Source organism: Watersipora subatra, chromosome 11 (assembly GCF_963576615.1).
Source record: "Watersipora subatra chromosome 11, tzWatSuba1.1, whole genome shotgun sequence".
NCBI classification, from domain to species: domain Eukaryota; kingdom Metazoa; phylum Bryozoa; class Gymnolaemata; order Cheilostomatida; family Watersiporidae; genus Watersipora; species Watersipora subatra.
Window position 1 is genome coordinate 1,644,855 of NC_088718.1, and position 15,757 is coordinate 1,660,611.

The following is a 15,757-nucleotide window of genomic DNA, read 5'->3' on the forward strand; positions in this document are numbered from 1 at the left end:
TGTAATCCGGGGGAACTATATTTTACATATTCGTGTGACTAATACTGCTAAAGTCATTATCCTGTATTATCCTGTATAGCTATGGTCTATAATCCTGTCATTATCCTGCATAGCAGTTACTATTTTGTGTTCAGTTGTGGTTTAGTCAAATAGTCAACTCAGTCAAATTAGTCAAATATACACATATACACATCCTGAACTCTCACCTGTCTCATATATAATACATACTACAAAGAACTTAATACTGGTAAAACTCCTTACTCTGATCACATGTTTGCCAAACTTCTTGGAATCCAATAAGTGAAAGCTATTAAATTGCTTCTCCACCAACCTATGTGGCTGACCAATCAAAGCAATAACAATAATAACAACAATAGTGAACAACAATAATTTCAATAATAATAATACTAATAATGAATAGTAATAATAATAAACTAATAATAATAGTAGTAATAATAGTAATAATAATGATAATAATAATGACAATAATAATAATAATACTAATAATGAATAGTAATAATAATAAACTAATAATAATAGTAGTAATAATAGTAATAATAATGATAATAATAATGACAATAATAATAATAATACTAATAATGAATAGTAATAATAATAAACTAATAATAATAGTAGTAATAATAGTAATAATAATGATAATAATAATGACAATAATAATAATAATACTAATAATGAATAGTAATAATAATAAACTAATAATAATAGTAGTAATAATAGTAATAATAATGATAATAATAATGACAATAATAATAATAATACTAATAATGAATAGTAATAATAATAAACTAATAATAATAGTAGTAATAATAGTAATAATAATGATAATAATAATGACAATAATAATAATAATAATACTAATAATGAATAGTAATAATAATAAACTAATAATAATAGTAGTAATAATAGTAATAATAATGATAATAATAATGACAATAATAATAATAATACTAATAATGAATAGTAATAATAATAAACTAATAATAATAGTAGTAATAATAGTAATAATAATGATAATAATAATGACAATAATAATAATAATACTAATAATGAATAGTAATAATAATAAACTAATAATAATAGTAGTAATAATAGTAATAATAATGATAATAATAATGACAATAATAATAATAATACTAATAATGAATAGTAATAATAATAAACTAATAATAATAGTAGTAATAATAGTAATAATAATGATAATAATAATGACAATAATAATAATAATACTAATAATGAATAGTAATAATAATAAACTAATAATAATAGTAGTAATAATAGTAATAATAATGATAATAATAATGACAATAATAATAATAATACTAATAATGAATAGTAATAATAATAAACTAATAATAATAGTAGTAATAATAGTAATAATAATGATAATAATAATGACAATAATAATAATAATACTAATAATGAATAGTAATAATAATAAACTAATAATAATAGTAGTAATAATAGTAATAATAATGATAATAATAATGACAATAATAATAATAATACTAATAATGAATAGTAATAATAATAAACTAATAATAATAATAATACTTATAATAATAATGATACTGATTATTCAGGATAAGATAGGGATTAATCAGTGGACGAAGGCTGAGTTACAGCAACTGTGCAGAAGGACGCGGAACCCGATGACAATGCATAAATGTCTTCATCCAAGATCTGATGTAGATAGAGTATATGTTGAAAGGGACCAGGGAGGAAGAGGATTAATGAGTGTTGAGGAAACTGTAAATTACGAAAGTCACAGTCTGAAAAAGTACACAGAAGGCAGCCGAGTTGAATTCATAAGAACAGCGGGTAAGATCATAAATACCAACAGTGAAAATGGAAGACAAGAGTATAGAAACCGTCAGAAAATTGAACGAAAGCAAAACTGGCATGATGAGCCAATGAACGGACAACATCTAAGACAGACCGAGGATCAAGCATCAAAGGAGACATGGCAATGGGTGAGGAGGGGATGTCTCAAATGAGAGACTGAAAGCCTGATCATTGCTGCCCAGGATCAAGCATTAAGAACCAACTATAGGAAGGCCAAGATAGACAAACCAACAAACGATCTGAAATGCAGATTGTGCAAGCAGAAAGATGAAAAAGTGTCCCACATAGTCAGCGAATGCAGTAAGATCGCACAGACAGAATATAAAGAGGGGCATGATAAAGTGGCGAGTGCAGTGCACTGGAGCATATGCAAGAAACATGAGTTGCCCCACACAGAAAAATTGTACGACCACCGTGCAGAGGCTGTATTGGAGAATGAGAAAGTGAAGTTGCTATGGGACTTTAATGTGCAGACAGACAAGGTTATTGAAGCTAGAAGACCAGACCTGATACTAATAAACAAAGAAACCAAACAATGTCAGGTCATAGAAATAGCAATATCTGGAGACACAAGGGTAGTACAGAAGGAAGATGAGAAGATTGGTTAATACAAAGAGCTTGGGTTCGAGATAAACAGACTGTAGATAGTGACGACTGAAGTGATACCAATAGTAATTGGTGCACTCAGAACAATATCAATGAGGCATATAGCATACTTGGCGGAGGTGGGAGTGAACATGTCTTTTGAGACTATACAGAAGACAGCCATCTTAGGAACAGCTCACATATTGAGGAAGGCCCTCTCTTAGTGGAGTTGAGGAAGATGTTGGATCCTTTGGCCTTTTGTTAAGGCCCGAACTCAACATGGACTAAAACCAGTCACCAACCACCACACGGCTGTGAAGAAAAACTCCAACAGTAATAATAATAATAATGGCGAGGATACTGAGAAAAGTGTCGGATATCCCAGATTAGGGGCCTGATACCAATGTATCACTGACTGAAGATCTGAGGAAATCAACAAGGACAATAATAATAATCCCTGTGGTAGAAGAGCATTCAAGCTAATGGAGCAGATAAAGATAATAGTGAGTGCTGATGAAAATATAGTACATGTGACATAGAGAGAGAGTCACATGTACTAGTTTGTACACTCATGCTCTGCTATACAGTAGACTGTATCAGCAGAGAGCGAGAGTATAGTGAGGAAAATGCTGTAAATCATGACAGCACACTAAAGAAATACGACGATGCTACAAAATTTTGGCGGCAGACTAAGAACAAGACATTAATGGGTCTTGATCTTTAGCGTAACAGAGTTAATTAATAATACCGTAGGGTTCTCTGCCCAAGCTGTGAGCTATGAAAAATTAGGCTTATCACAATAAGCTTACTGTTATAAGCTTATAATAGCTACTAGCCCATAACAATTATAAGTTTATAGGCTAGGCCTGTAATTCCTGTAGGCTTATTGTAGGCTTACTCCCACTATAATAATAATAGCCTAGAGTTGGCCAGCTAGCTAGCTATAGGCTATTATTATTGTAGTGGCACTCTGGCCACAGTTTTATATCATTCATGAAATTATGCTACTGTACCTCTATGAAAAGCTGTGGTTGAAAACTATTTTTAGTGCTGCCATGAAGCAAGCCATTATACAATGAAATCAAGTGAATGAGACTTCGAACTCCGCCACAATGCATTTAACCAGTTTTAGAGAGGAGACAACTCCTAGCAAAAAACAAAACTCTATTACAACATGTATTAGTCTCTTTCCAAACTAGAGCCTATTTTGACCACAACTCTTATAAACTTATCAACTTATGTATCTGTTTGTTAGAAGAGGGTGGGGATCATGCCGGAAATATTTGGTCTATATGGGTTGCAGAGAACAACGACACACACACAGTCAATAGGTTGTTCATGATGTTTCATTCAAGCTATCTCCCAACAACATCTACAAAAATACTTCACAAAGATTTTTCAAGTCAAAACAAAGATAACACAATTCTAGGCAACACTTCTGATGTCGCTAGAATAATCTACATAACTGTGTCTCTTTCGAAAACATAATCTCTACTGAAATGCCGACATCAATTCGAAAAATGTGTAATTTCTAACACTAATAGCTTATGTTCCTTACTAGCAATATACCCTTTTTAGCCTTCTTCTACTTTTTGGATAGATCCATGATTTCTTTGTTGACATATTCTTTGTACGGCTTTGTGAAGCCTTTCCCTATATTTTTTGACTCTCTCTGTTTCCTTGTCTTATTCAAATACTGACCCACTACCCTCATTAGCTAATTGTGTTGTAATTGTTATTAGAGTTTTTGCTTTATATATAAAATCTTTTTAAAAATTAAATTATAAAAAATACTAGATATGTTTGTCTAGAACCTAAAGCATGTTCTTTCATGACTTCAACATATTTGGCCTTGTTTGTTTTACTTGAACTCTCTTTAGACCATGGATTTGCTTATCTGTCTGCTTTGACTTCCTGTTTATTACTCTGACACCCTGAACTTTTTTATGATTCATATTTGATACAAATAAGGATATTTTGGATGCTCCTCTGTGTACAAGCATTGCTACTTATATACTATAAAACGTCTATTTGACAACCACCTTGACATTCTTTGACCTTTATGAACCCACTAACTGTGCTACCCAGCCTTGTCCGGGTATTAAAAATAAGCTTATAAACAATGAGAGGTAATGAGAGTTGCTTGCCACTTGCTATTAGTCTGGCACATTTCCAATGGATAATTTGAGTACACTTACTAATAAGAGCTACCTTTCTCATGACGTAGCATCACAACTTTGAGTTATGATGGAGAGCTGTTAGCGTATTTGCTCCTTTGTAATGACATATATCGCCCAATGAATCCATCAAGCTAGTGGCTGAATTGGTAAGCTGTTGGATCTTCTCCGATACAAATTCTTTATTCTAAGATTTTAATAGCTACGGCTACAACTATACACATATCCACATATCCACACAAGAACTTTGAGAGGTATACATATTAAAGATGATAAGAGATGATCAGCAGAAAAAGCGTGTCCACAAAGTGGCACTCATAGTGACTCGGTTTCATCAATAACAATTAATTCTTTTGTGTTGCTGTAGTGGCGACCATGGTTTTAGTGGCAGTGTACCTAAGAAAACCGATCGTCACAATTATCAAAACGACATTCTGATTCAAAGTCACTAAGGTCTGAATACAATCCAGTGTTGTCAAACTCGTCCATAATGTGATTTACACTTTGACCTGAAGACTAAATCGTTTTGATGAACAATGAAAATACTCTTCAGGAACATTGGACGATGCAATAATAGCCATTGTTATGGCGGATTGAAGTTTGTTTCTAACTCCAAAGCTTTATGGTATTTTTGCTAAAACTTTAAAAACAACTCCATAGAAATTCTGACCAATAGAGTTCTGAATTAATAGAATCAATAACTGTATCTAGTTAATGTTTAACTCAAAATAGTTCTTTTTCAACTCGGTTTGATACTTTGATGAATATGAAAAGCAGTGTAGCAAAATTGTTGAGGCCGACAGCATTAATGTCACTTCGTTTAGAGAAGAATGCAAAATATGGCGACATTAGCATCATTACTCATGTAAAATAGTTCAATTTGTTTTCATAAAATTCTTATGAGCTAGTCAAAAAGTGCAGCTCCACCCTTTATTTGAACATAACTTCTAATAAATCACTACTATAGGAGAAGATTTAAAAATACAGCACCATGTCATTCAAATAGAGGTTTTATGGAAATCGCATGAACAACTCAATTTAACTCAATCAGCTAACTGATTAAACTCAAAAACTCAAACCAGCTTTCCATATTGGAGTAACGCTATTACTAAACGTCGGTATTTGGCTACTCTCCGCTATCTCAAAATATTTCTATAATGACATGTGTGTAAGTCACAGGCTTGCTTATAACTCCATTTTGACAGACATTAGTAACATGAGATGTACAGTGTGATTGATGAGTAGCAGAAGATAATGATACATCAGAGAAAGCACTAGCCGTCATCCATGAGTAACCTTCCGCAGGCCCGTATTCCCTAGGGCGGCTGGCTGGCTGAGCCGCTCCAACTTTTTAGGAACTTTCCGCGGTTATGTACAGTCAAACTGGATAACTCGCCCACGGATAAAATGTAACATTTCATCTCAAACACAAGGTTAACTCGAATGGATTTGTTTGGTCCGTTCCCACGCATTGATAAATTGCTTCAGATAACTCGACCTCAACGTCATTTATTCGAAAAGCTATTTGTCCAACGGCTATGGAGACGGTTTTATCGTTGTAGAATATCACTTTATTCCAAGCCATAGAGACAAACATCAACTTTTAGTAGTTCTTAGGCATCATTATTATTATCATCAGTGGCAAAATATTCTTGTTAACGACCTTTATAAAAGTTTGCAAAATATTAAGTTTTACCAAACATCCGCTTGGCCATGTCCCATCGAAAGCGGGGAAACTTCTGTATCAACTTAAAATAAAATCGGCAAAATTGATCGTTGTTAAAACGCTCAAAAGAAAAAGATGTCTTTTTCTGAGCGTTTTAACTGCAGTCAAGTTTTGCCTATTTTAATTTAAAAACGTCTCGTCAGTCACATCACCTAAAACAAAACAAATCTCAAAAAATAGAAAAATGTTGACACTTTCCGATAAATTTTTTTTAAAACTTCACATAAGAGGCCCGGCTGAGGCCCTACATAAGAGAAACCTGTTGGGGGCTTACACCGCCCCCCACCCCCTCCACACCCCCAGGTGTTCATAACAGTCGCCTAACATTAGCCGCTCCAACTTGCAACCAGTGAATACAGGCCTGACCTTTCGATCAACATAATGAAGAGTTTCTAATTCCTGGTGCACAGAGTCCATCCTTTTGGAATGCAAAGCCATACCTGCCAACTCTCACGCATTGGGCGTGAGAGTCACGCAAACACCCCAAAGAAAAAATGAAAATGCGGGAGATTTTTGCCCCAATTTCCACAATTTTATATGTACTATCATTGATACATCAATTGCCCCAGAACCAAATCTCACACATTGCCCCACTCTTGGGTTGGCAGGTCTGATGATGAGGTTGGCAGGTCTGTGCAAAGCTCAATGTTGTTTAGAATGCTTTGCTGGTATTTCCAATTTGGTGAAAACAAGCTATGTTCATAAACATGTGACAACATAATGACTCACTCCAATTTTATGTCCAAAGACTCTACTTTGTACCTCTGGAAAGTTATAGTTCCTTAAATCCTTTGTCAGAAAATTTTTTTATTGGTTATTCATAGTGAAAGACATATTTTTAATACATTGATGGCTGTAATTTCCCCCAATACCATTTTCCAAATTATGCCATACAAAAACCCTAAAAAGGGCAATAGTTTGTCAGTCAAATTAAATATATCGTTAAACATATAGCGTTTAAAATATTTTTCCCTGTTAAGAGAATTGATATTTGGTGGAGGATATTTTGTTGTTAAAAATAGATAAATACTGATCTGAAAAGTTAATGTGTTTGTATCCTATTCTTTGACATGAGGTATAAAATACAAACTCAGCCAGAGACACAAATTGCTGGATATTGAGTAGACTGATTTTAAGTAATATAACCAGTCGATGGTGGTCTGTAGCGATGTTCTTTTCAAACGTAACTATTGTTGCTAAAGATCCTGCATATGAACACAAAACCATTCCAGCTGTCGTTGAGCGTCATCAATTCATTTGCATCATCTACCTCGGCCACCTGCAAGAGTTGTCACAAAATCAACTTTGCATGGCCATATCACTTGTACAAGTCAGTAGTTTAACAACTTCCCACAATTATTAGCCTTTGTTTGTAATTTCCTATAGTTACAAAAGGTAATAGCATAAAAAATGCTTTTCAGTCAAGAAAATGGTAACTAAACCCTCAAGTATATCAAAAGCTGACTTCGGCAGCCACCCTGAAAAATATACATTTAGTAAGAAACATTATGACAACTATAAAACTGCTTACAACTATAAAAATATTATTGCAAAAAAGTGTGGTGGAAATTAGTTGGCCTGTGGCCAGGTCAGCTCTACTAGGCTACTAGGCCAAAGGGTGACCCAGTTCCCAGGATGAACCAATGAAGGATAAACTCGGCTAAAAGGGTGAGCCTACTCCTTCGACTACTTGTTACAGTACCTATAAATGGAGGACCAGCAAAGAAAAAAAGACAGAAGCCCCTTTGTGTCGATCAATTTGCATTTGATTGGCGCACAAGGCCAATCAAATATAATTTGATTGGCCCTCTGCACTAATCAAATTAAATTTTATTTGATTGGCCAATCAAATTATATTTGATGGTGATTTCTATGTTTGCAAATATGCAGTTACTAGCTAAATGCCTGGTGTTGAGTAGTAAAATGATTACCCAATGAATTTTAATAACTTAAACTAGTAGTTTAAGCTAGTTTAAATCTCTACTATAATAAGAGCCATGTCTGAAGCCGGTTTTGCGTTATGCGTAATCATCTTTCACACAATCATGATCTTCAGGTGTGCTAGTAGTGACTAATAGTATTTTCCCTAGGACTTCAAGCAGGTGTATATCAATCGATTTAATGAGTATTGCCACAATTATTTCTCTGTGCAGCTGCTTGGCCTAGAGGATAAAATGTCTGCCAGCAAACATGAAAGTTCCGAGTTTAATTGTAGTAGAATGCACATTTTTGTTTTAAAAATTTTATTGCGGTAACTGGACACACAAACGACAAATGAACAACAGAAAACAGACAAATGAAAAACACCAAGCTTTATATATATAAACTAACTGCAATTCTGAGTTACTCTGAGAGTGTTGTGGTGCTGTAAAGGAGTTGGTAGACTTCCTTTACACAAGTTTCTAAATAGTTATAAACGTCAAAACAGGATTTTTTCTGTACACAAACAGAGGGACTGTAGCTGCACTCAAGTACAACTATGTATATTTTTCAATCTAGCCATTTTTTTCATGTAAAGGATACAATACAAGATATTTCACTATAAATTTTGAATAAATTTTGTTTAGCAGCCACAACTGAGATACCAAGTGTTACACAACAAGTTTTATAAACTTTATAAAGTAACACTTTTCTCGTGTTTTCTTTGATTTGCTGTCACAAAATTTAGAATTGTCTGACTTTAATAATGTAATTATGTTATACGGAGATATCAGTGAAACCAGATACCATTAAAGAGGAGAGCCTCCTAGGTCACAAAAAATGTACCAAGTTACTTCAATCATCAAAAAATTTGGTGTACCAAAGGATCTTCAGAAAAATCAATTAAAAAATACATTAATCAGTGGATATGGAAAATGCCAAAAGGAAAAATCAATCAAAGAAGATTCATAAACTAGGGTATAAGGAAAATTCCAAAAGGAAAAATCAATCAAACAAAGTTCATGGCAGGCCAAAAAACCGCCAAAAGAAATTAGAGGCAATGACAAGTGCACAACGATCAACTTTTACCTCGATTAAGAGAATTTTTAGCCAGATTATCCAAAAAAACTTATTTATTAACCGATGGAAAAGACAACTGCCTAAGACATTAAAAGCTATTGCACATACACAACTCTGCCAACATTATCAGACATGACAGCGTAACAAGAACTTACTGCTCTTTCCAACTCGTACATTTCCATGACGTAGTTGAAAGGATGTCACTCAGATACTGACTCCCTACAAGATTAAGAACAGAACCAGAATTCCTAGATACGGTCTCACAGGCTAACATTTTTAAAATAATCTCTCTCTCTTTAAACAGTCATGGCTTTCTTTAGTCTGTGTGGTCACATAGACGCAATAGACTGAGCTTAAAAGTGTGTCCAGTTGTTAATGTAAGGGTGTTACATTCATTGGCTGTTTTTAACCTTCAGTTTAAACTATTATTATTGTTTGAAAATTTTGTTAGTTTAACATTTTTATAGGTAAGTTTTTGAAGCTATTATGGGCTACCACGGAGGAATTAATTCGTAAAAAAATGAAGTTAAGGGTTAAGATGTAGCTGTAGAAATATGTAACAATGTACTTTTACTCATAAGTACATGTATTTGTATTACTTACAGCTTAACACTTGACTAGTTTCTAAACCAATAACTAGCAATTTAGTTCACACAAACTAAGAAAAAACACACTAACTAAATTTAGTTCAAATAGATTAAGATGACAGAGTAAATTCAACAATTATTTTATCCATGCTTTTGAAGGAATCGTGTTATACACAGCTGTTCTTCATCCAGACACCTGGACAATGACTATACTACTGAGAAAGTAAAGAAATGAATAGAAGATCACCATGTGAGATTCTCCAGGTGACTTGCACAGGCTCTAAATCGGATGTATCATATATTATTGAGAATGTATGGTGTGAAATTGGCTGGTTGATTGTCAAATACTAACAACAAAGAGAAGGACGATCGAGCTCATCATCCAGTTATGATTTTGTTCGGTATCCCAAGAGTTACTTTCCAACCTGGTTGCTGGCATGCTAAAATACTGTAAAGCAGTGATCCAGAATGAGGGACTGGTCAATTAATTATCAAATGTTACTAATACCCAAAAGGCCACAAATTTAATTTCATATGGCTACATTTATACATTGTTCAGACCATGTAAATTTGGCCAACTTTGTTGATGAACATAAAAATAGTTTTGAAAGCATTTTTTTGTCATAATGTGTAGTTAACACCATGTTACACCAAAACTAGAATAAAAAAGCAAATATCAGTTGCTATTTTATGTTTTTGCGTAAAACATTCTTAGCATTCTATTCATGTGTGTATATCCTTTTTAGAAGGATGTGCAGTCATCATCCATTTAATAAACAGTTAACATATAACAGGTGGCACAGGTAATAACCTATTTCAACAGGTGGCGTAGTTACAAACACTCCTGTGGATCACTGTGCCATCTCTTTACAACGCATGTTATGGCTTATTGCACAGTTTTTGCAATGCTACTGCTTGATAGAATGTAAATGACCACCAATTGGGCAACAGTTGCAATCATGCAGATATAATTGGAATTACCTTACATTTCCTGGAATAGACTTCGGTGTTACACACGATCTGTAAATGGCATTTCAGAATTTGAAATACAATAGAAATTTGAAACCTTGATTGGTTTAAAATGATCACACCATGAAGTCTGCAATGAAGCAATGCAAACATCGCTGTAAAGGAATGTAAAGTTATAAACACAGGGATAATCTAGCCTGACAAGTTTGAAGCAACAGACAATCTTCAAGGGACACAATCGATATTTTGCAAAGATTATGAATATTTCTGTCTATTTTCATGATTTGAAAATCTTGACTATGATAAGAGCCATGTCAATCCGTCTGTCCGACACGCTGTGATAAAAGGATTATACATTATAGAGGGAACTCTTGACATTCAGATTGGCAGACTGACATGCTACCACTGGCACCAATCAACCTTTCAGAATAATTGTGCAGTTAGTTATTATCTGTGCTTTATCTGCACACTAGACTGCCAGGGTACTGGTTTGCTGTCTGTCGGAAATCGACAATGACTTGGATCTTAACGATGCATGCTTGGGTCGAGCAGTATGGTAGAGAAGAGGTGACCCAGTTCTCAGTATCTACCACTTCCGGAACTGTCAGATTAACCTGAAGAGATGCATTTGCAATATTTCTAGTTTGACAGAGCCAAGTAGCCATTTCACTTGCCCAATTTGTCACTTACCCACGTTGTCAATATGGCAAATGGGGCCTCCAAGTTATGGTCTACATCTGAAAGACCCAACAATTTAGGGTTGAAAGCTGCTAGGGTATTATTGGTAATATAACCTGGTATTTGATCAAAATTACCCAAACAATATTATTCAAATCCCAATACGTATTTGCTATCTGCTACTGCCAATGCAATAGCACTTTGTGCTGTCAGTTAACCTTTAAATAGCAACCAGACAGAAAGTCTAGACTTTTGCTCTGTTTATGAAGTTTAAAGCTAGTCTGACTAAAGGTCAAGGTGTAACTAAAGGTCAGGCATCACAAAGTTTAATGGTCGGCTAACAATTGAGTTAGTAACCTTTTGACGAAGAATTACCTAACTGAAGGCCAGAAGACTTTTTATGAAACTATTTTAGTCATGTGAAAATAGTGAATAGAGCCTCCTTGCTATTCAGCTTATGGTAATAAAGGTATGACAGTAGCAGTCTGAAAATAAAGTTATGGTGTAGAAAGCTTTCCTATAATCACCGCAATTTGGTGTATATGGTAAATCAAAGATTTGATTTAAAATTTCAAGCTGAAAAATCCATTTTTGACTTATATGGTGGTGAAGTTTTTAATAACGCTAATTCTATTGAAAATCAAATTTAAACTCATCACAAATCAAAATTACATGATTTGACATATAAGGATTTACTTATAAAATAGTAAATACTACTATCCTATTCAACATGAGATGTATCAAACACAGTCTCATTCTTTCCCATTCAAATTGCCATCACAAGGATTATCTTCTGGAATGTGTTTTTTCCAATTTAATGTTTTTTCATAGTATCTGCCTAGAAGCCCACACTTTGGTAATCTCTTTGGTATCCATTATCATCCATTCAACCTTTTTTGTACATGAATCACAATTCCTGGCAGAAATCTGTCTTGCGGCATGACTTTTCTGTTTAATACAGATTATCAAAGGTAGCAGTTTTGTTCTCTTGACGAGGCAGGCCAATACGACGGTGAAGAATTGTTTTTTGTGCCCTGTGGTCTTCACTATAACTGTCGTCTTTCATTTTTTTGTTTCTTGCTGTAGTATTGCAGACACCCCAGAAAACATAGGTGTTTTTAATGATGATATTTTTGAATGATGTTTCCTCAGCTATGCATCACCCGTCTCTGATGCCAACTGAACTATTCCAGCCAGGCGATTTGAGCCAGCAAAAGAGGGTTGACTTATATGGCAGGTACATGACTTATATGGCAGGTACATGACAAAACAAGGGTTTTTTAAAATTAAACTTGCAGACATCAACTAATACCTCGTGCCGACTTATATGCCGGAGTTTGCAGTATGAGTAACTAGCCCTTTGGCAGTCTAGTGTGACGTAAGAGATCATCAGGTGTGCCGCTTAAGCGCAGAGAATAACTATGTACACAATTATTTTAAAATAATGGATGATAAATCACAGGTGTTGGTGTACTGGTCTACCCACCTGAATATCCTGAGTGCAAATTCTGTTCAGAGCAACCTTTTATCTTTACATAAATTCTGGCTCTTATTGTAGTAAATAATTCTTTAGAGGTGCAATTCAAAATTGATCAACAAGCACTCATACAAACAGTAGGTACACGTCAATGATAAACACAAGGTTTTGTTTTTATGCTCATGTAACCACTTATCTTCTCAATAAACACATTTAATGCTCTGTGCAAATCATTATGACTGTGTCACTCCCTGTTGTCTGGGAGAGCTGAGAAAACTTGTTAGGAAAACCAAAGCTATTAGTAATATGACATTGGTTTTTGTGTTATATATGCTTAACTATTTTGATATGCATTGTTAAAGTCGGTTGCATGCGCTGGTATGCGTCATTTATTATTAATACGCATTAATAAGCAATATTATTAGTCCATAGCAATACTTTAGCAATAGTAACTTGAAACCCATTAAAGTTTATTTAAATTTTTCTGATAATAACAATCTAACCAAGTATATATTTATAGCGCAACATTAATTAATGATTGTCATAGCTTCTGTGTATATTGACACTGTTTAGCACTTCCTGTATGCTCAGTTTAATAAGGCTAGAAGCAAAGAACTTTCCTATTACTTGGTGCAAATTTTTGACAGGCAAATAATAACTTGTAAAGCTAATCCGGTGAACATTTTAAAATCTTAATTAATAGTCATAATTATAACAACAACCCCAACTTCTTCATCTATTTTTAACCAATTTATATGTCACCAAGATATGGTGATAGTTTTAACAACAGGCCTTGCTTGTAATTTATAATTTTGTTATTCTATGACTATTATTCAGTTTGTGACAATCAGCTACATGCAAAAATACAGACATACACACATTCACACAGACATATATTCAGGCAGACATACCAACATGCATTCATACAGACATAAAGACATGCATTCATACAGACATTCAGACATTCAGACATACAGACATACAGGAATACCAACATACATTCATACATACATAATATGGAATGGATAAATATAAACAAAAACATACAAACATATAAACATGCATTCATACAAACATACAAACATACATTCATACAGACTTACAAACATGCATTCATGCAGACATAATATAGAATGGATACATATACACAAACAAACAGACAACCATACAAACATGCAAACATACAGACATACATATAAACTTTGTATAGGAAGAAAAGAAGAAGAAATAATCCTGCCAGTCAGATGACCTCAAACATCAAAAATAATCACAAATGATAGAAAATACCAATATTTTTTGATAAAACCTACTAAAGTTTTAAAAATTCACTGAAAACCTATAGATTTGGCCAAAAGGTTGTTACAAACAACTTCATATCACGGTAAAGCATTATACTCTCAAAACATGAATATGCATTTGTAAGATATCCACATGTTTCAAAGAAGAACATATACCAGTGTATCCATATGATACACTGGTATTGACCTGCATATGCCAGCCTTAAGCTTGGTTCCCATATACGTTGCAAAGCCCCGGCGACAGCACCGCATTATAGCGATGAAATGGGAACCTACGCGGCGGGTACCGCCGAGGACCGCTGGTAGTTGCCGACGGCAACGCAACAGTTTAGCGCTGTTCAAATTTTGCAAAAGGCTGCAGGCAAAATCTTCCCGAAATGCACTTTACAGGTGAAGGGCACCATTATAGAAACAGCATGGTGAGCGAACATTTTATTTGATTACACGATTATGTTTAGCGACGCAGCTTTTATGTGAACATATGCCGCCGAGCCTAGCATCGCAAGCGTTTTGCTGCGCAAGTTACCGCCAAAGTCTCGCAATCGATATGGGAACCAGGCTTTAGTGATTGTTGCCGGCTAGACATTTGTTTGACATGATCTTGTTTTAACAACATTGCTGTAACACCTCTAGGAAAGCCCTTAATTTACACAAGTCATGCGATGTTTACTGTTTTATTTATGTTAGCAATGATTGCTGACATTTGTTACTTAAATGTTTTAAATATTGTTTAAACACTTAAATGCTTAAACCTATGTTTAAAATAACAAAGTCAACATGCATCAGCCTGCAAGGATTATTCTCCATACAGCTCACCTCACGCAATGGCACATTTTATGTGAGCTTTAGGTGCGCCCTCAGTGTCTAAAACATAAAAAATATATTTTGCTAATGTTTTGCTTTACATATATCAAGTTATGCTTGGCGAAGTTTATGCTTTCACATTGATCCTGTTGCCATAGCTTGTTTTTGTATAAAAGAGACATTTTTAACTAGAGAGAATCAGTCTTTTACAGTCTTTAGTGTGATTGTTATATGCTCAGCGTACATTACTCAAATATATTACCTTGCACAAAGTCTAGATTGAAAGGCTGGGTGTACACAGGGATTTACACCGAACCCAGAAAAGAGAGAGACCATAAGACCTTCTTCGCACATGCTTATTGTAGTATAATCTCAACGTAGATGTAATACCTGTATGTTAATAAGCTTAGAAGTATCCTGGAGAACTTCTTGATCAGCCGGCATCCGGTACAAGAATGACCTTGAATCTTCCGTAGCTTTTAGCATATCCTTTGCAGGTCGAGGTCACCCGAATGTCAAAGTCACTCTCCTGCATCTCCCCTTAAGACCATATTTCCCTGGGTGCCATCACACCCTCTCTACAACACACAATA

At 34.3% G+C, this 15,757-nt stretch overlaps 1 protein-coding gene across 1 annotated transcript; it reads left to right on the forward strand.

The window, feature by feature from the left end:
- Positions 1-1,583: 1,583 nt before the first annotated feature.
- On the forward strand, positions 1,584-2,471 carry LOC137408682 (uncharacterized). The gene is made up of 2 exons (XM_068095264.1): positions 1,584-1,991; positions 2,046-2,471. The coding sequence occupies exons 1-2, from the start codon at positions 1,584-1,586 to the stop codon at positions 2,469-2,471; spliced, it is 834 nt and encodes a 277-aa protein (XP_067951365.1).
- Positions 2,472-15,757: the final 13,286 nt, after the last annotated feature.

Coding starts and splice junctions, on each gene's coding strand:
- LOC137408682 (XM_068095264.1), top strand. CDS start 1,584: ATGATACTGATTATTCAGGATAAGATAGGGATTAATCAGTGGACGAAG. Junction 1,992..2,045: donor CAAAGGAGACATGGCAATGG/GTGAGGAGGGGA, acceptor ATTGCTGCCCAG/GATCAAGCATTAAGAACCAA.